General features: G+C 44.4%; 1 protein-coding gene across 2 annotated transcripts; it reads left to right on the top strand.

Moving 5' to 3' along the window:
• Positions 1–3,170: 3,170 nt before the first annotated feature.
• LOC121864026 lies at positions 3,171–11,710 on the top strand. 2 transcript variants are annotated; one of them, XM_042362908.1, is made up of 4 exons: positions 3,171–3,225; positions 3,904–4,039; positions 7,245–7,513; positions 11,149–11,710. In XM_042362908.1, the coding sequence occupies exons 2-4, from the start codon at positions 4,030–4,032 to the stop codon at positions 11,620–11,622; spliced, it is 753 nt and encodes a 250-aa protein (XP_042218842.1). In that variant the 5' UTR covers positions 3,171–3,225; positions 3,904–4,029; the 3' UTR covers positions 11,623–11,710. The 2 variants fall into 2 exon arrangements, with proteins under 2 accessions (XP_042218842.1, XP_042218841.1); XM_042362907.1 differs by lacking the exon at positions 3,171–3,225 and adding an exon at positions 3,257–3,396.
• Positions 11,711–20,392: the final 8,682 nt, after the last annotated feature.

Here is a 20,392-nt window from a genome sequence, read left to right on the forward strand (position 1 = left end):
CTCGTTAATATCTGGCGACTAGTTAATATCTGATGACTCGTTACTATCTGGTGACTCGTTAATGTCTGGTGACTCGTTAATATCTGGTGACTCGTTAATATCTAGTATATTTTTAAGTTGGTGAGTCGCTAATCAAGTGACTCACTAACTCGCTAATATGGTGACACTTAACAGTCCGTGTAGTACACTGTTTGTACTGTATACCTAAACTATCTATGTGCACTATACCTACACTGTCTATGTACGCTGTCTAACTACACTGTCTATGTACTTGTACAATCTATACCAATACTGTCTATGTACACTGTATACCTATACTGTCTATGTACACTGTTTGTATACCTATACTCTAATGTTTATTCTATATGCATTGTATACTGTACAGTACCTGCAGTGTCAATTTACCATATACTGTATGCTGAACCTATGTAAATTTTATTATAATTTTACTGAATTAATATTTATCTATCTATCTACCACACAGCTACTGCAAATGTCAATTCTCAATTGACTTTGTTGTAAACAGGCTCGCTGTACCAAGCACTAATCTAACCTAACCTATTCTAGCTGTAACTTTGAGTGATACAAGACACATTTGTCTATCAGCTTCACTTCTGTTGTTAAGAAGTGTCACACCTACCATCTTCAAGCCTCAGGTTAGAAATGCCTACTCGCGTTTTTAATTTCGACTTTGCGTAGTGGTAAAACGCCTTTGAGTTTGACTTGACTTCACTAGCATTCTGCCTCTGGAACTCTTTTTCGGCCCTTCTTCACTCTGACTTTGCTTGGTTCCTGGACCTGGCATACATCCCCCTGTCCTGCTCATAATTTGTCCTAACTCACGTCTCGAAATCCAGAGTTTTCTTCTTAACTTTGTCGACCGCCGCATGGTTCACGTGTAGCGGTCTCTTTGTAATCCTGGCGGCACTGGGTTTGGTCTTGGGTATATATTTATCAATCGAATGGTTCACTTTACTGGCTATGATATTCAACGTAGCATCTGTGTTCTTATTCCTTCCTAAGTCAGGCCAGTGTATACCATATACCTCATCCTGTGGTAATTTTCTTTGTAATATTTGAACCTGAACCTGGTTTTGTCATGAAACAAGTAACAGTTAAATCTGAAGGACAACGTTACTTGGGAACTGGTACCAACTGGGGCTAGGTGTTCCAGATTGACCACCACACCCTCCTCGTTACTTATGATGAGGTCCAGTGGTTTGGGTGTTTGCTCCCCTGTGTAGTGAGTTCGATCTTTAACATGTTGGAATATTATTGTCTCTCAGAGTTTCTACGAAAAGAATGGCTCTGTTATTTAAGTCATTTGGCGTTGATTCATTTCTCCAGTCGATATCGCCATAATTAAAGTCGTCCCCCCATGACAAAAAGGTGGCTAGGGTTCTGCACCGCTACATTGTCAATTAAATGTCTTAAGTTTCTCTGGTTTAATGCACTACAGTTTGTGGATCTGTAGATACATCCAACAATGAGTAAGTCTTTCCCCTTCAGTTTAATTTTACACCACTTAGATTCTTCGAAAACACCCTCTCCCGGCACCTTCACCTGGCTGGCGCTTTCAAGTTTCTTGGGAAAGGTTCGTAAATGAATTCATATCCATCTTTCTTGAACTCACATTCATCCGGTTCGATTCTCCTGTTTTTGTACAACCCTCAGTAGTGTTACAAACTTGTCGAGGAACGTGTCAATATTAGCGTACATCACTTTCAAGCCGGAAATTGTCCTCTGTAATATCGCTGGTTTTGGTATTGACTCCGTCCCTCCTCTATTCTCTGCAGTTGCCTCTTTCACTGTATCCCTTGTGGTTTGAGGGGTGTGATCATAGATGACATTGTTCACATGGCTCTCGCCCCCTCCTGGGTGGGAGGTAGAGCGGATGGCAGGTGTCCCGACTCTCGTTATCCTCTGGTTCTGTGCAGGCGTTCTTGCTCCCACTACCCGCCCCTTGTTTATAACCCAAGTACGTCCGTCCCGGCTCCTCATCGACTCCTCCCTCCTCTGCTTCAAGGACTCTTTTATTTTTATCCTCTTCACCACTCCAGGAGTTTTCATATTAATAAATATTGATTTAGTAGATTGTGAGTATCACCGCTCTCTCATTTTCTTCTAACAATTTGTTCTCAGAAAATAAACACTGTAACCCATGTGCCTGAGCTCGTCTTCCACGCGACCTAAAACTTTAATGATAGAAGTTATATTCTAAATAAAAGCCTGGGTGGTGGTAGTCTACTGTATAAGTACAATAGTTATACTAAGAGGTGATGTTAAAGAATGATATGGTTTACCCAGGTGTTTTAATGTTTCATCTGTAAGTAGACACATCTAACTTAAAGTAACTCATGCGCATTCTGTTGCAAATTTAAATTTTATAACATGACATAAGATACTAAGGAATATCAGAGTCTCGGTACTACTCGAGAGAAAACGGACGCCTCAGATGGGGGACTCAATAATGAAGTTATAGCTACATGTTTTATGGGCTATTAAGCGTAATATGAATCGTCTGATTTTACGCTAACATGTACAACCGTGGTCATTCCACAGTAATGCTAACACAAGGTGTCCACATTGAAATGAAACGACTTTGAAGCCTTATAAAGTATATAGTATAATCCATGAAGAGGAATATTCACACCTCTCATAGCTAGTATGCTTGAGTTTAATTCGTTTTAGTATTGGGAATGAATTTGTTCCTGAGTATATAGGAACCTTTTACCAGTGTTTGTCAAGTCTGGCCGTAGGGAAGCTCACACTTGGCCCAAAGGAGGGTCACCAGACTGGTACCTGCACTTCAACACCTCAGTTACCCCGGCGCAAGGGGTGGCCTAATTAAGGTGTATAAACATATCAGATGGCTCAGGGTAGTCAATACTCAGTCTAGTGTCTATACCTGTAGCTGGCCAACGCCCGCCCCATCACTCAGGGGTCACAGGCACAGCTCTACCATGAACAGTGTTAATGTTACAGGAACACCACAGCTAAAAATAATAAAATATTTTTTTGTATGAATAAATAACGTTTTAATCTACTAATTTAAGAAAAAAATACTTTGTATTTAAATTTTACATAATTTTTTTACTCATGTTATACTAAATAACTAAGTAAACCAGTAAGTGGAGGTGTGTGTGTGTGGTAGTGGTACAGTAGTGAACATCAGCCGTGTTGTTGTTGTGGCCGCGTTCCAACACCAACCTTGTTTCCAGTTTGGTAAGAATAAGACTTTTTTTTAAGTCTATAACCTGTTAACACCTTCCTCTACTGTGTTGGTGAAGGATTATACTGTACATATGTCTAGTAAGCGTCACTATAAGATTGAATAAGAGGGAATTGCAGATACCAGAGGTGCAAAATCTGAATTGTGTGCACTCAGCAGTTGAGGTAAACTACCTCGTTCACCAGGTCCATGATACTTGATCTGTGATTCAAGGGCGAGAATAGTGACGTTCCCGTACACATTAAACTTGAAAGAACAAGGAAGAATGACCCACACTATTATATTAATATTTGTCTTCACGGAATACATGTAGACATATGATGGCTGGTCAGGTTAGGTTAGGTTAGGTTAGGTCAGGTCAGGTCAGGTTAGGTAGTTCATCTCATCTCTCTCAAGTTATGTTACTACTATTGTGTTTTTAGGTAAACAATAAGTTATCTTCTATAATAATTGTCTTGAGAGTTCCTGGTTAACCTTTGTGACTGTTGTATACAAAATTACCTTAACTGTCTACTTGAATTAAATAATTTACATAAATAAGTGTTAGGTTTTCATAATTCATCATTAGGCCTACAACTTTTTCACCTGATAAAGTGTACATGTGTTTGAGACTTACACAATATTTGTAAGTTAGTGCATAATTAATATCTTTGAATTTTATCATCTTACAGATTTGTTATGGCACTGTACTGCAGCAGTTAGGAGAATTGTATAGCAGCAACTTCAACTGATTAACAACTATGGCAGTGTCTACGTAACTGGAGTTTACCTCATTGTTGGTGGCCTCTTCTGCAGACATGAGTATTGGTAATTTGCACTTATAATGATTTTGTGGCTAATTACTTATGGTAAAATTATCTTTTCAGTCATCTATCTAATAGGTTAGGTTGAAATTATGTTTTTCCCATGGTTTTTAATGTGTCTTGAACGATTCTGACCTTTATTTTTACCGATAATGCGGATCCCAGTGAGAACCAGTGGTTTTGGGTGGGGGTAAATCACAAAAAGCAGTAATTTGCGATAGAATTGAAGGTCAAAATCATTCAAAACACATCAAAAACCATGGGAAAAACATAATTTGAACCTAACCTAACTGGTAAAAATCGGTCACAGCACAGCTTCTCAAATGCAATCTAACCAAATTTATCTTATCCTAACCTACTGCGTGGACCCAGTCAACCAACCTATATTCGGATGGTGTAAATATGTCCACACACACACACCCTACTGCATGCACTCAGTTGGCTAACCTATGTCCAAACAGCGAAATAATATCCGCACACAGCTGAGGGCTAAAGTAACCTAACCTATCCAACCGTGTGCTTCCCTTAATTAGACCTAGAAGAGTCGGGGTCATCAGGGTCCTCCGTCTCGTCATCCACAGATCGCACTGGCCGCTGTTTTTCTGACTTGGGGGATAGAGCGTGCTGGCAGTGACGAAAAACTGGTGTTGAAGCTTGTCCTCGCTCAACTGTATGATGGAACAAGTAGCGTGCCAAGTACTGTTTAAAATACGTGGACTTGTTCCCAGGCCTCTTCAGTTGCTCCTTAAGATCCCTCCACAGACACGGCCCCTCTCGTACTTCCGCTTGCCAAATTGCGACTCGTCTACTTCGACTATAATTGCACTTCTTTCTCTTGCTAGACTTGGGAATAACAGTTCTTCTCCCACAGTACTGAAGGTGTTTTTCAGCTCGGTAACTACAAGGCTGGTTACGCTTTGTGCAAGTAATTTCCGTAGGTAGAACACCGTGTTCGTGTAGAAATTTCCACACTTCTTCATCTTTACCGTAATATTTGATGTAAAATTTGGTGATGGTTTCAAAGTAGTCGAGATCACAGCCACCACACAAGGAAGATATCATGGAAATTCATTCAAATTCAAGCGGTGGTACCAGGAGCCTATACCGAGCTGTGATTGGTTGATATAAAATAATACGTACCAATCAACATCAATCAACATCCAAAGAACAACTATGCATGCGTCAGACTCGAGCACACGTGTAATGCAGCATAGTAACCAACAAACGAACACACAGGAGCTCTCTCGGATGGTGGTAACATAAACAATGGACTTAGAAAAAATAAGATGATTTATCAATAAATTATTACGGCTTTCTCGGAAAGTAATAATTTGTGGAAGAAATGCTACAGAAGAGACAAATCTTAGAATTGTCTAAACTACTGATTACAAAACTTAAAATCCTAAAACTTGCTGAATGACTGAAACGATAATAATACAGTGGTCCCTCGGTTAACGTGCACAATTCGCTCCAGAAGGTTGCTCGTTAACCGAAAAATTTTTTAACCGAAACCATTGTTTCAATGGGTTTTTGGGAAATTGGTTCCAGCTCACTGAAAATTACATACAAACTAAAAACAAATGCAGTAAAGTACACTTACTTTGAGGTGTGCATGTAGAAGGCTCCTGGTTGATGATGATGATGGGAATTAGAATGGGGGTGGAGGAGAAGGGAGAAGAGAAGGCATTGGGGTGGAAGAGAAGTCACCCCATGCTGCCATTTCACCCATAAAATTTTAGTTCGCTTGGTGTAATTCAAGATTATTTTCTTTAAATTAACACTGCACTGTGCTATATATTATCAATATGTAAAATATATTTCAAAATGACCAATAATTTGACTGGAAACACAGAAAAAAGCATTTGTGTTGAAGAGTCTCAAACAAGATGTTCCTTCCTCTGAACTGCTAAACAAACTGACGCTAAGCTTGGTGTGTTGAGTGGCTGTTTGGCGCGCAAAAAACCAGCTTCCTGTACTTCAATTATGTTCAATAATTGTTAAAATGACTAAAAATTTAATATGAAACTTTTAAAATTATTGAATAGTACAACCTTCTTAATATATACTAAAATGGTAAGGAATTTAAGCCCTAAAACCGATTACTGTATTGGCGGACTAATACTACAGCTGGTGGGCAGCCAAATGCAGGCGAAAACATGTTGGGAACAATTCGTAAGGAATTCTTTAACCGAGGGTTAGCATCGTTAACCGAAGTGAAGAATCTTATGGAAGGTAATCCGTTAACCGAAATTTCGTTAACCGAGGGATCACTGTACCTTATTTACAGTAAAAGTCCAGAAATCCGGACCACCCGAGAATCCGGACTTTTAGGAAATTTTAACTTTTTTATTTTTTTTATTTAGCGGGCTTTTGTGTGTATGTGTGCATGCGTGAGTGCCACAGCTGCATAGCGACAACAAGCGACCATGCGGTCGCCACTTTAAAACGAGCAATCAAACTGTGACAATGTATGTAATTTTGAGTCCTACTTTTTTCATTTACAGAGTACATGTACTATACAAGCCCATAATAATGGCTCCTAAAGTAGATAAACTTCGTTGTGTGAAGAGAAAGAACACGTTGAAATTGAGTGACAAACTTGAAATAATTAAGAAACTAGAACGTGGTGTGAGCAATACTGTTCTAATGGAAACATACGACATTGGAAAGTCTACAATTTATGATATAAAAAAGGCAAAGAATAAAATTCTACAATTCACAGCTCTTTCCTTAAAACTGCTCGTTTTGATAAATGAAGTATGCTATATTTGCTAATGAATAAACTATCAAAATGTACCTGTTCATCTCTTCTTTATTCCTCCTTAAATTTGAATTTTAAAAGTACTGCCTGAGAATCCGGAAAATCCGAAAATCCGGACCAACCCAATCCCCAAGCAGTCTGGATTTTTGGACTTCTACTGTATATCATTAAAGGGCAAGAAATTCTATTAATACCTGAAAGAAATTGGAGGTTCCTACTTAACCTGTTGACTAAACTCTGGCAAAAATTGGTGGTGAACACACTGATGGGGCAGCAACACTCACCAAGCTACAGTTTAGAGATATAGTTTTCCTATTGTTTTAGGGAGATTAAAAGTTTTCACAGTATACAGTACAGTACTGTATTGTTACATTAGCCAACCATTGATTATATTTATTATAATGTACTGTATACCAATATGTGTTAGTACAAAACTTATTCTTTACAGGTAAAGTTTATCAAAAATGGTCGAGGGATATGGTCCACCTTCTCCTCTCAGAAATACGTCACCTTTGGCCAAAGTTTCGCAACAAAAAATATACCATGAAAATGTTGTATGAGGATGCTAGTACAAAATTACGTGAGTATGGGTATGAAGTTAGTGCATACAGAGTAGAGAAGAAGTGGCATAACTTGGCATCAACGTACAGGAATGTGCTGAACAAGATGCATAACTATGGGGAAGAATCCATTACAAGAAGACATGAATATTTTGAGGTAAGGTCTTTGGGTATAGAAAAATAATTTAAGTAGTGGTTGCAGTATCTCCCCCTTCCCCCCCTAAGATACTGTATAGGTACAGTATTAATATATTTTTTTCATGTACAGTTACCCCTCGCTATATGAATGGGTTTGGTTCCTTGAAAACCATCCGTTAAGTGAATTTCGTACAGTAAAACCCCCATAATTCATTCCCATCAAATTCGAAATCACTCTTAATTCATAATGTTTTGCTGTTACAAAATCTATATTAAAATTTTTTTTAATATTTAGTAAAATTTTGAAATAAGAGAGATATTTTGAAATACTGTAGTTTGATTTATTTACTGTACTGCATAGCTATTACAATTTTTGTAACATTTGGTAAAGTTTTGGATTGTGAAAGACATTTACAGATACCGGTATATATATGATGCAACATGTCATTATGCAGCCATGGGATGTGACCGCCCGGCAGCCTCAGTGTAAACAAGTAATATACAGTACATGTCATGGTCGGTTCATAACCCAAGAAATTCACACTTTGGGGATCAAGTACTTGTATTGCTTTCATTGCAGAACATACAATATTCATCGCTGAAGCATCTTTTCATCTCGGACAGCTTGTGGTCTAGTATGGGATTGAAGAATCCAGTATATATACAGATTTTTTACAAATACTACAGCAAGTGGGTTTTCAGACTGTTTGCCATTAGATTTACAAAGAACAGATTAATCTTGCAAATTTTATGGAAATTTGCTTTTCCTTCCTCACGCTCCTTGAAAAAACAAACAATGTCTGAAAGATCAAAATCATGAATTAATGTATTCTTTACCCTTACTATAGGGCATAATGTGAAGCTGGAGTTGAGTGCGAGTCTTCAAGCTGAGCTGTGGTGGTTTTCAATTAATTCCTATGTCAAAATTGACTGACTGCAGTAAATTAGATAACTGACTTGTCTTAGTAAGAATATCTCATAATTACCAACTTCATTATACTGTAAAGTGAACATTTATTTGGGCTAAGAATCCTCTACCATCACCGGCTCACTCCAGCATTCCTGTCATTTAATAGGTCTTCAAGAAGTCTTAGTAATGTAGGCAACCTATCTCTAATTTGCATACATCAAATCTGCAAACCCATATGAAAAGCAGAGTTGTAAAATAACTAAATAAATTTACTTGAGTTCTGTACTCAAGTAACATCATTAGTCATTACTTGCCCCAAACAAAGAGTTTTATTGTCTTTAGCAAGCTTGTAATATATCTTTTAATTAATTACTTATAAACCAAAGTAAAAAAGTTGTGTGGGTGAAGCCGTGAAGGCTATGGTGTGGGGTGACACCATGTGGTCACATACCTAGAGGTCTCCCTTTGAGCTTTTTGCATTCATTAGCACCTTGACCATGTATTGCCCTTTAGTGTGGTCACTTAATCCGAGGGCTACTTAATTTACTTCTTAACTTAAAGTCGCTGTCACCAGACCACAGGACAGTATGTGTAGTGTTCTTTAGGTAGCTGGCAGAGCAATCCAAGCACTGTGAGTTCATGTTTTTCATTAACCAAGTTGAGAGTGGAAGGAAGGGTGAAACACCAACCAAGAATTTAATTACTTTATTTCCTAAATTAAAAATATCGCATTAAGTCACAATATAAAAATAGTTGACCTTCCCCAAGCAATTATTAAGGTCACTGCACCACACACAAAATGTCCGACCCTTTCCACATAATTAATTAAGGTCTTCTCTCCACACAAAATCATGGACCTCCTTACCTAGTTCGTTCTTGCAATAGCATCAACCTCCTCAACGTCACCCTTAATAAGGAACATTTGATAATATACTGTACACAGTACAGTACAGATCCTCCCCGACTTACGACCTACTCGACTTACGACCACCCGCACTTACGACCTGCCTCAGCCGTACCAAAATTTCGTAGAATTACGTATTTTCGAGTCCCAAAGTCAGTACACAGACAAAAAAAATTTTTGTAATTCACTTTAAAATGGCTGGCAAGCTTAAAAGTAAATGTTTTGTGGTGCTGAGAAGAAAAAGAGACACCCATTTTAGATTTTCTATGTATTATTTAAGCATTTCCGACTTATGACCATTTCGACTTACGACCTGGATTTGGGTCCCTAACCCCGTTTTAAGTCGGGGAGGAGCTGTACATACAGGTACTGCAGCTCATTCTTAGCATCAAGGTACACACACGAGGTACCTATCTCACACTCTACTCTTGTTAGGTAGATGAGATCCTTCCCAGGCATCCATACCTGGACTATTTCTGCGTCCGGCATCATTAGGTCGCTTAAAGTGGCAACCATGAGCACCTCAAATAGCACTATCATTTCTTCACAACCGGGGTGTTGAAGTGCAAGATGTCCAGAGATCCACAGTGGAGGTTGCATAGTGGCCAAAAGCTTTACCCACAACATGAGGTGGGTTCCTCAAAGTAGAACAGGGGTTGCTGGGCCAAGCATTCTCTCCAACCTCACTGGTCTCCCTCCACTCACAGGTGGGGCACACCTACATGTATGAGATGCTGAGCATCACTGAGTGTAAACAAATGTGTTCACTGGCCTGATGAGCCTGTGTATTAATACACAACATTACAAAACCTCATAATTAACTTATTATATTACAATAACATTAGACAAGGCTTTAGGGTGTATTTAAAGTGCTAGATATGCCTCTTTAAGTACTCTGCTGTAGCACCAGCTGTAGTGTACTGACCAGCGTGTATGAGGTGCCGAGCGTCACTGAGGACGAGTCTCCAGGTCTCACACTGAATAGGCCTACTGGTGCCAATGCTTGAATTTCTAGCCCCCACACATACACTTTCTTATATTGTGACTTTATGCCTTATAGTTACATACCTTAATTCTAAATTACATACTACAATAAGTGTCTGGTTAGCCAGCTTCTGGCAAATTACTTTGTCTATCTCATCACCTCGAAACTGTAGCCGCGGCCGAATTAGGAGCCAGACCAAGCAAAAGCCTTGGTTCTTTGTTTGGGTATATCCACTTCCCTTTATTCCCTATGTATGATTCATTCCCCCACACTTTTCAACTGTTTAACACTTTCATAAGATTCTCAAATCATTACATTGTTCGTGGTTATTTGTCACATGGGGTAATGATGTGGATTAAGTTCACACTGAGGTACATAAGATATTTTCCATGGAGTATAGTTTATGGGTCAGTTCCAACACTTCACACATGTCTGATACATTTATCTTTTTCCCAGATCATTGTTCTCATATATTTTCATCTGATACCCAAGGTAGCTATGTTTACTAATCGTACACAGATGTAAGTATCATAACCTTCAGACCCGGTCACATTTATTCACTTTAGTACGCCTTCCCAATCATCATATAGGCACCTTCAGTTCTCCCTTAATACTGTCAATTGAATATCTAATAGTCACCAGTCTTACAGTCAGGTTGATAAAAACTTTGATAAGGCTTAGCAATAGAAAGACACATGTGCGAATATTGTATGGCAGTGGTGTACCAGCTAGAGAGAGTGCGTGCGTGCATGCGCGTGTGTAAAATAATTTAGAAATAACCGTATTTCGATACAGGTAAAGAAATTCTTTGAGGCAAATGTACAGAACAGTATCTAATTCCTTGCTTCATTTCAGGCAATGCATGAATTAATGGGGAACATGAATGCCGTTAGACAAAAGTCTTCAGTCTCGCCCTTAGAGGAGATGTTGCCGGGAACCTCTCAGACTCGTTCTTCCAGCCCCTTGTCACCAGCCTCCACTCTAGCCTCCCCTCCGTCCTCTCCAGAACCAAGTCGAAAAAGAATAAGAACTGATGAGCACAGTTCACCTAAAATTATTCTAATACCTGCAGTTCAAAACCATGATCAAGTATACCCAGAACAGAGTGTTCCTATTCAAACACAAGTCAAAGGGCATATAAAGCAGCAAATAATTGATGACGCGGAGGAGCAGGAGTCACGGCGAGAGTGGCGAGAGTGGAAGAGACAACAGGAATTAATAAATGTACAGCGTGAAGGGAACCGGGTTCTTGAGAACATAGACAATAATTTAGTTGCTATAAGAAAGTCTCTTGATTTTATTGTACAGAAACTTTCTAATCAAGGGTGATGTTCAAAAAAACTAATTTAACTTTAACTAAAAATTACTATTTTCTTCTGAATTTGATTAAATGTAGACCCTATGAAAATTGAGATTGCATCACAAGTTTTATTCCTTCCCAATAACATATGCAGTTACATTTGACATTGATAATAATCACTGAGTCATGATTCATAAGACCAATGTAAATTTTTTATGGTAACTTCTTTTTAATGGGAAGTACCATGGAAAAAATACCACAAAATGCATGCAGCCATCTGAGGGGTAGTAAGCATGTGTGTACAGTGATTCCTTACAGTACTGTATCCGTTCTGTTGTGGAATACCTCTATCAGAAGTTTTTATGCTATCTCTTCTCTATATGGTACTTTTTTTAATCAGTTGGTTACAAGTCACTTGATTGGAATTAGTAAATATTATGAATAGACTACAAAATCTATGATCTACAGAAAAATCTTTGGATATGGAATAAGAAAATGTAGCACATATTATGTACAGTATGTTGATTTTTATAATGTATTTCATTTTGGCGCCAACCACATTATAAAGTTGTATTTACTGGTGCTCCTCTACTCACAATTTATGACCTTCCAGAGATACAGTACTGTACAAACATACTTGTCCATATATCCAATTGACTATTTATACATTATAATAATGTTAAAGGCTGGGAAGATATACTGAGTAATGTGCTCTATTTATTGCTGGGACACAGCTGTACTGTACTGTACATATTTTATTGTTTACAATACCTGTATGTTCAGTATCTACAAGAGTAAAATTGTACTTGGGAACAAGCCTCAGGAACATAACATGTTGATAAGTAGAGGAGCACCTGTATTGGTTTAATTATTGGTTTTCATAACTGTCCATGTTAGTTCTTACATAAACCTTAAAAGTGGTAATACAGTACTGTACCAGTGGTGCTGTGTTTCGACTTTATTCTACAGGCCTATCTATTTAAGGGATGCAACTGTATGGCACTCTAACAGATCAGACACAAATGTTATTAAAAATTATTATGTTAGGTTCAAGTATAACTTGACTGGATGCTGCATACATTTTATTTGTAGTCTTACAGGTTACAGTATATCCACTGTAGGAGAGGGTGGCCAAATTGGAAGCCACACACATACATTCATAATCTCCTCTCTTGTCGTCATTCATTTATTCTTACTGCTGTAACAGATGTGTGCGGCTATAAGACTCCCCTTTGACAACAAGGCCCAAATACTGTATCTACCCTGCTGCTTCACCCAAGCCAGCATCACTGTCACTAGTGCTGAATGTCCTTCCCTAAAACCACTCATTCATGAACACTGCTCATGCCTCCTGGATATCCATCCTTGCACTTGAAGTACATTCCTTACCCCATCCTTCCATCTTCTTGGTCGTCTCTGCCTTCTATTGTCAATCTTTTGAATAATGCACATTTTCCCTGAATCTTGTACCCTTCCATGACATTTTAGAGGAAATGGTGAAGCCTAGCATATCTATTTTAGAATTTGACAAAATGATTGCATCCTGAAATGTGATTGGTAGGAAATCATCTAATTTGGAAAGAGTAATTGGTAAGTACTGAGTTTTATTACTATTGAATTTAACCAAGTTTCTACCTCCCCATTTGGAGATGCTGCAAAACTTACTAGCACTTCATAGCATTGCTCAAATACCCATCACAAGATTGTTCGTGTACATAAAGTAAAGTAAAGTATTACTACTTTCCACAATTGGGGATCTATGTTACTTTGGCCAATACACACACATATCCCGACTCCACAAGTCAGTTTGGTAAATTATATCGTGGTGTAGAAAAGAAACAATAAGGAAAACTTTACAGAAAAAAAAAAAAGTAAGAGTACTGTAAAGTACTCCAAGTTCTTCAGCTTTGGAAAGAGCCATGCATTGACGAATCAGGGCTGCCCTGCATTACTGATTTTCTCAATTATATCTAATAAATACTTAATTATTACTAAATTTGCTTTTATCTAAGAATAATATAATACTTTTCAAATTAATTAAACCATTAACTAAGAAAACCTAACATGGAAAAGTATAGATGAAGAGATTATGTTAATTACCGTAACTTAATGGGTGGTTACCGCTGTTTAGTAATAGATAGATAGATAGACAGTTGCAGGCACTATTCTCTCAGGGTAGCTGAGGTGCCATAGTGCTAGTGGTGGCCTACTTTTGGACATTTTCAATCAACTGACCGTCGGAGACCAGACAGTACACCAGGCGGGTAAGTACCTCTACGGCACTGTTTCATACCTATGCCAGGGCGTCAAAGGTTAAATCCTTAACTGCCTTAATCTGTTTACTAAGTTACCAACAGTGTGTTTTATGAGAGCCAGTACATGCCCACAGTGCCAACAGTCTGTAACAGAATGCTAGTACATGCCCACAGTGCCAACAGTCTGTAATAGAGGGCCAGTACATACCCACAGTACGTAACAGAGCCAGTACTTGCCCACAGTATGTAACGGAGAGCCAGTACATGCCCACAGTATGTAACAAAGAGCCAGTATATGCCCACAGTGCCAACAGTACATAACAGAGACCCAGTACATACCTACAGTGCCAACAGTACATAACAGAGACCCAGTACATACCTACAGTGCGAACAGTACATAACAGAAAGCCAGTACAGGGACAGCGACGCTGCCATGGGTCTTTCCATAATCACCGGCACCCCAAGGACCTTGCTAGGGTCGCTACCGCGCCCAGGGACTCCCCAGCGAAAGCCACACTCTCAGCGGCCCTCCCAAGGACAGTGGCGCCCCCAGGGGCTCGCTCAGGGTCAGCGGAGCTCCCAGGTGCCTTCACAAACATGGCGGCACCCCCAAGGACCCCGCCAGGATCGCTGGTTCTCCCAGGGACAGCCACGCTCTCAGACGTTCTCCCAGGGACGACGGCGCCCCCAGGGGCCCTTCCAGGGACGGCAGCGCCCCAGGGGCCTTTCCAGGGACGGCAGCGCCCCAGGGGCCCTACCAGGGCACTGGCACCCCCCGAGGATCTCCCAGGAACAGCGGCGCGATCAGTGGCCCTCCCAGGGACAGTGGGGCGCTCAGGGGCCCCCCTGAAGGGCAGTGGCGCCCCAAGGTGCAATGCCATGGACGGCGGCGCCCCCAGGGGCTCTTGTCAGGGGCGCTGGCACTGCCAGGAGCTCTCTCAGGGCCAAGGGCACTTCCAGGGACTCTCAGGGACAGCGACGCCCCCAAGGACACTGCCAGGGACAGCCACGTTCCCAGAGGCCCTGCTGAGCGTGGTGATGCCCACATGGACCCTTTCTGAAGCAGTAGCGCTGTTATGGGCCCTCCTAGGGGCGGCAGGGCTCCCAGAGGCCTTTCTGGGGATGGTGGGGTCCTTCACAGGGGCAACAGGGTCCCTGCTAGGGGCGGTGGCGACGCCAGGGGCCCTTCAAAGGGCGGCGGAACCCACAGAGATTTGATGGAGGTGTCGTACATATTGCACTCGTCCAATAATCCATTACTTAACTGTGATTGGTGGACTAGAATGTAAATCCACCAAATTACAGCCAATAGGAGAATAGAGCACTCAGTCAGCACAACACCCCAACTTACGTTTTCCTGTTGGATATTTTATTCTCCATTTCATTGTTCAGGATACGATGATACTGGGGCGATGCCGCATGTGGAAAGGCCCCTAGAGGCGCCGTCGCCCCTGGCAGAGACTCTGCTGCCCTTGGAAAGGCACCCACTACGACTAGGAGGCCCCATAGTAGCGCCTGGCAAGGGCACCCCATAGAGTCACCCTGGGGGAAACACCGCCTCTGGAAGGGCCCCTGAAGGCGCCACCGCTGGGGCAGGGCCCCTGGGGGCGTCACCGTCCCTGGGAACACCCCTGAAGGAGCCCCTGTCCCTGTAAGGGAAGCTGGGATCGCCGCTATCCCTATAAGGGTCACTTGGCCATGCCAGGCACGGAGGTGCCACCAGGGCCCTGTCAGGGTCGACGGCGCCCCCAGGGGACCTCTCAGGGGCGCTGGATCCACCAGGAGCTTTCTTAGGGACAACGGCAATCCTAGAAGCTTTCTCAAGGAAGGCGGCGTTCTCAGGGGTTCCTCCAGAAACAGCCGAGTTTCCATGGGCCTCTCAGGGACGGCAACGCTCCTAGGGACCCTCACAGAAACGGCGGCACATCCATGGGCCCTGCTAGTGGCGCTGGCGGCCCGAGGGGCTCTCACAGGGACAGCGGTGACCCCAGGGGTTTTTCCAGGGACGGGGGCGCCTCCAGGCATGTTCCTAGGGAATATGGTGCTCCTAGAGGCCCTCCCAGAGGCCCTGCCAGCGGCGGTGGCGCCTTCAGGGGCCCTTCCAGAGGCGGTGGCTCCCTCAAGACCTCTTTATGGGGCGCCACTGCTCCCAGGGACCCTGCCAAGGCCTGTGGCTCACAATAGGTCCTCCTAGGGGAGGCGGCGCCCCAAAACAATTGATTTATTTATTCTCCTTTTTATTGTTCAGGTTACGATAATACTGAAAATGCGATGGGCGGTGTATTTATTTAACGTCATATCTCCCAGAATTTATATAGTGAAATGAGAATAAATATCCAACAGCAAAGCATAAGTTGGGGTGTTGTGCTGACTGATTGCTCTGTTCTCTTATTGGCTGTAATTTGATGACGTTGCCTCTTATTCCACCAATCACAGTTAAGTAAGGGATTACTGGACGAATGCAAAATGTACGACAAAACTATGAAGTTTTTGGGCCGATGCCGCATGTGGAAGGGCCCCTGGGGGCGCCGTCGCCCCTGGCAGAGACCCTGCCGTCCCTGGAAAGGCACCCACTGCGATTAGGAGGGCCCATAGCAGCGCCACGGGCCCTAGAAGGGCCCATAGGGGCGCCACATCCCCTGGCAGGTTCCTTGGGGGCAGTGGAGCCCCATAGAGGGACCCTGGGGGAGACACCGTCTCTGGAAGGGCGCCTGAAGGCGCCACAGCTGTGGAAAGGCCCCTGCGGGCGTCGCCATCCCTGGGAAAACCCCTGAATGCGCCCCCGTCCCTGTAAGGGAAGCTGAGATCGACGTTATCCCAATCTGGGTCACTTGGCTATGCCAGACATGGAGGCGCCACCAGGGCCCTCTCAGAGTCGGCGGAGCCCCCAGGGGACCTGTCAGGGACGCTGGATCCACCAGGGACGCTCTTAGGGACAACGACATTCCTAGGGGCCTTCTCAGGGAGGCGGCGTCCTCAGAGGCTCCTCCAGGAACAGCTGAGCTTCCATGGGCCTCTCAGGGACAGCAACGCTCCTAGGGACCCTCACAGACACGGCGGCACCCCCAAGTTCCCTGCTAGAAGGGCTGGAAACCCTAGGGGCCCTCAAAGTTACAGCCGTGATCCCAGGGGCCCTCACAGGGACAGCCGTGATCCCAGGGGCCTTTCCAGGGACGGGGGCGCCTCCAGGTACGTTCCAAGAGACCGTGGTGCTCCCAGAGGCCCTTCCAGCGTAGGTGGCGCATTCAGGGGCGCTTCCAGAGTCGGTGGCTCCCCCCAGGCCTCATTATGGGGCGCCACTGCTCCCAGGGACCCTGCCAAGGCCTGTGGCTCGCAATAGGTCCTCCTAGGGGAGGCGGCGCCCCAAAACAATGGAAAATGGTCTCGTATATATTGCATTCTTCCAGTAATCTCTTACTTAACTGTGATTGGTGGAATAAGTGGTAACGTCATCAAATTACAGCCACTGGAAAACAGAGCAATCAATTAGCACAACACCCCAACTTATGTTTTCCTGTTGGATATTTATTCTCCTTTTCATTGTTCAGGTTGCGATAATACTGAAAATGCGATGGGCGGTGTTTTTATTTAACGTCATATCTCCCAGAATTTAAATAGTGAAACGAGAATAAATATCCAACAGCAAATCATAAGTTGGGGTGTTGTGCTGACTGATTGCTCTGTTCTCCTATTGGCTGTAATTTGATGACGTTACATCTTGCTCCACCAATCACAGTTAAGTAAGGGATTACTGGACGAATGCAAAATGTACGACAAAACTATGAAGTTTTTGGGGCGATGCCGCATGTGGAAGGGCCCCTGGGGGCGCCGTCGCCCCTGGAAGAGACCCTGCCGTCCCTGGAAAGGCACCCACTGCGATTAGGAGGGCCCATAGCAGCGCCACGGGCCCTAGAAGGGCCCATAGGGGCGCCACATCCCCTGGCAGGTTCCTTGGGGACAGTGGAGCCCCATAGATGGACCCTGGGGGAGACACCGTCTCTGGAAGGGCGCCTGAAGGCGCCACAGCTGTGGAAGGGCCCCTGCGGGCGTCGCCATCCCTGGGAATACCCCTGAATGCGCCCCCGTCCCTGTAAGGGAAGCTGAGATCGACGTTATCCCAATCTGGGTCACTTGGCTATGCCAGACACGGAGGCGCCACCAGGGCCCTCTCAGAGTCGGCGGAGACCCCAGGGGACCTGTCAGGGACGCTGGATCCACCAGGGACACTCTTAGGGACAACGACATTCCTAGGGGCCTTCTCAGGGAGGCGACGTCCTCAGAGGCTCCTCCAGGAACAGCTGAGCTTCCATGGGCCTCTCAGGGACAGCAACGCTCCTAGGGACCCTCACAGACACGGCAGCACCCCCAAGTTCCCTGCTAGAAGCGCTGGAAACCCTAGGGGCCCTCAAAGTTACAGCCGTGATCCCAGGGGCCCTCACAGGGACAGCCGTGATCCCAGGGGCCCTCACAGGGACAGCCGTGATCCCAGGGGCCCTTCCAGGGACGGGGGCGCCTCCAGGTACGTTCCAAGGGACCGTGGTGCTCCCAGAGGCCCTTCCAGCTTAGGTGGTGCATTCAGGGGCGCTTCCAGAGTCGGTGGCTCCCCCCAGGCCTCATTATGGGGCGCCACTGCTCCCAGGGACCCTGCCAAGGCCTGTGGCTCGCAATAGGTCCTCCTAGGGGAGGCGGCGCCCCAAAACAATGGAAAATGGTGTCGTATATATTGCATTCTTCCAGTAATCTCTTACTTAACTGTGATTGGTGGAATAAGTGGTAACGTCATCAAATTACAGCCACTGGAAAACAGAGCAATCAATTAGCACAACACCCCAACTTATGTTTTCCTGTTGGATATTTATTCTCCTCTTCATTGTTCAGGTTGCGATAATACTGAAAATGCGATGGGCGGTGTATTTATTGAACGTCATATCTCCCAGAATTTGAATAGTGAAACGAGAATACATATCCAACAGCAAAGCATAAGTTGGGGTGTTGTGCTGACTGATTGCTCTGTTCTCCTATTGGCTGAAATTTGATGACGTTACATCTTGCTCCACCAATCACAGTTAAGTAAGGGATTACTGGACGAATGCAAAATGTACGACAAAACTATGAAGTTTTTGGGGCGATGCCGCATGTGGAAGGGCCCCTGGGGGCGCCGTCGCCCCTGGCAGAGACCCTGCCGTCCCTGGAAAGGCACCCACTGCGATTAGGAGGGCCCATAGCAGCGCCACGGGCCCTAGAAGGGCCCATAGGGGCGCCACATCCCCTGGCAGGTTCCTTGGGGGCAGTGGAGCCCCATAGAGGGACCCTGGGGGAGACATCGTCTCTGGAAGGGCGCCTGAAGGCGCCACAGCTGTGGAAGGGCCCCTGCGGGCGTCGCCATCCCTGGGAACACCCCTGAATGCGCCCCCGTCCCTGTAAGGGAAGCTGATATCGACGTTATCCCAATCTGGGTCACTTGGCTATGCCAGACACGGAGGCGCCACCAGGGCCCTCTCAGAGTCGGCGGAGCCCCCAGGGGACCTGTCAGGGACGCTGGATCTACCAGGGACGCTCTTAGGGACAACGATATTCTTAGGGGCCTTCTCAGGGAGGCGGCGTCCTCAGAGACTCCTCCAGAAACAGCTGAGCTTCCATGGGCCTCTCAGGGACAGCAACGCTCCTAGGGACCCTCACAGACACGGCGGCACCCCCAAGTTCCCTGCTAGAAACGCTGGAAACCCTAGGGGCCCTCAAAGTTACAGCCGTGATCCCAGGGGCCCTCACAGGGACAGCCGTGATCCCAGGGGCCCTCACAGGGACAGCCGTGATCCCAGGGGCCTTTCCAGGGACGGGGGCGCCTCCAGGTACGTTCCAAGGGACCGTGGTGCTCCCAGAGGCCCTTCCAGCGTAGGTGGCGCATTCAGGGGCGCTTCCAGAGTCGGTGGCTCCCCCCAGGCCTCATTATGGGGCGCCACTGCTCCCAGGGACCCTGCCAAGGCCTGTGGCTCGCAATAGGTCCTCCTAGGGGAGGCGGCGCCCCAAAACAATGGAAAATGGTGTCGTATATATTGCATTCTTCCAGTAAACTCTTACTTAACTGTGATTGGTGGAATAAGTGGTAACGTCATCAAATTACAGCCACTGGAAAACAGAGCAATCAATTAGCACAACACCCCAACTTATGTTTTCCTGTTGGATATTTATTCTCCTTTTCATTGTTCAGGTTGCGATAATACTGAAAATGCGATGGGCGGTGTATGTATTTAAAGTCATATCTCCCAGAATTTAAATAGTGAAACGAGAATAAATATCCAACAGCAAAAACGCAGGTAGAGATGTTAATGCTAACTGTTCTATAGCTGTAATTTGATAACGATATCCATAATCACAGTTAAATAAAGATACTGAACGAAATACAAAATACGACAAAACTACTCTAAAGTTTTGAGGCGATACACGCGTAAGGAAAAGAACTGGGGGCACTCGTCGCCCTGGCAGAACCCTACCGTCCCTGGAAAGGCACCCACGCGATTAGGAGGGCCCCATAGCAGCGCCACGG

Source organism: Homarus americanus, unplaced genomic scaffold (genome assembly GCF_018991925.1).
Source record: "Homarus americanus isolate GMGI-L3 unplaced genomic scaffold, GMGI_Hamer_2.0 scaffold14720, whole genome shotgun sequence".
Taxonomy (NCBI): domain Eukaryota; kingdom Metazoa; phylum Arthropoda; class Malacostraca; order Decapoda; family Nephropidae; genus Homarus; species Homarus americanus.

Bases quoted from the DNA above. Each gene is read 5' to 3' on its own strand.
- LOC121864026 (XM_042362908.1), top strand. The intron at 7,514-11,148 runs GTAAGGTCTTTG...GCTTCATTTCAG, and splicing joins GAAGACATGAATATTTTGAG to GCAATGCATGAATTAATGGG.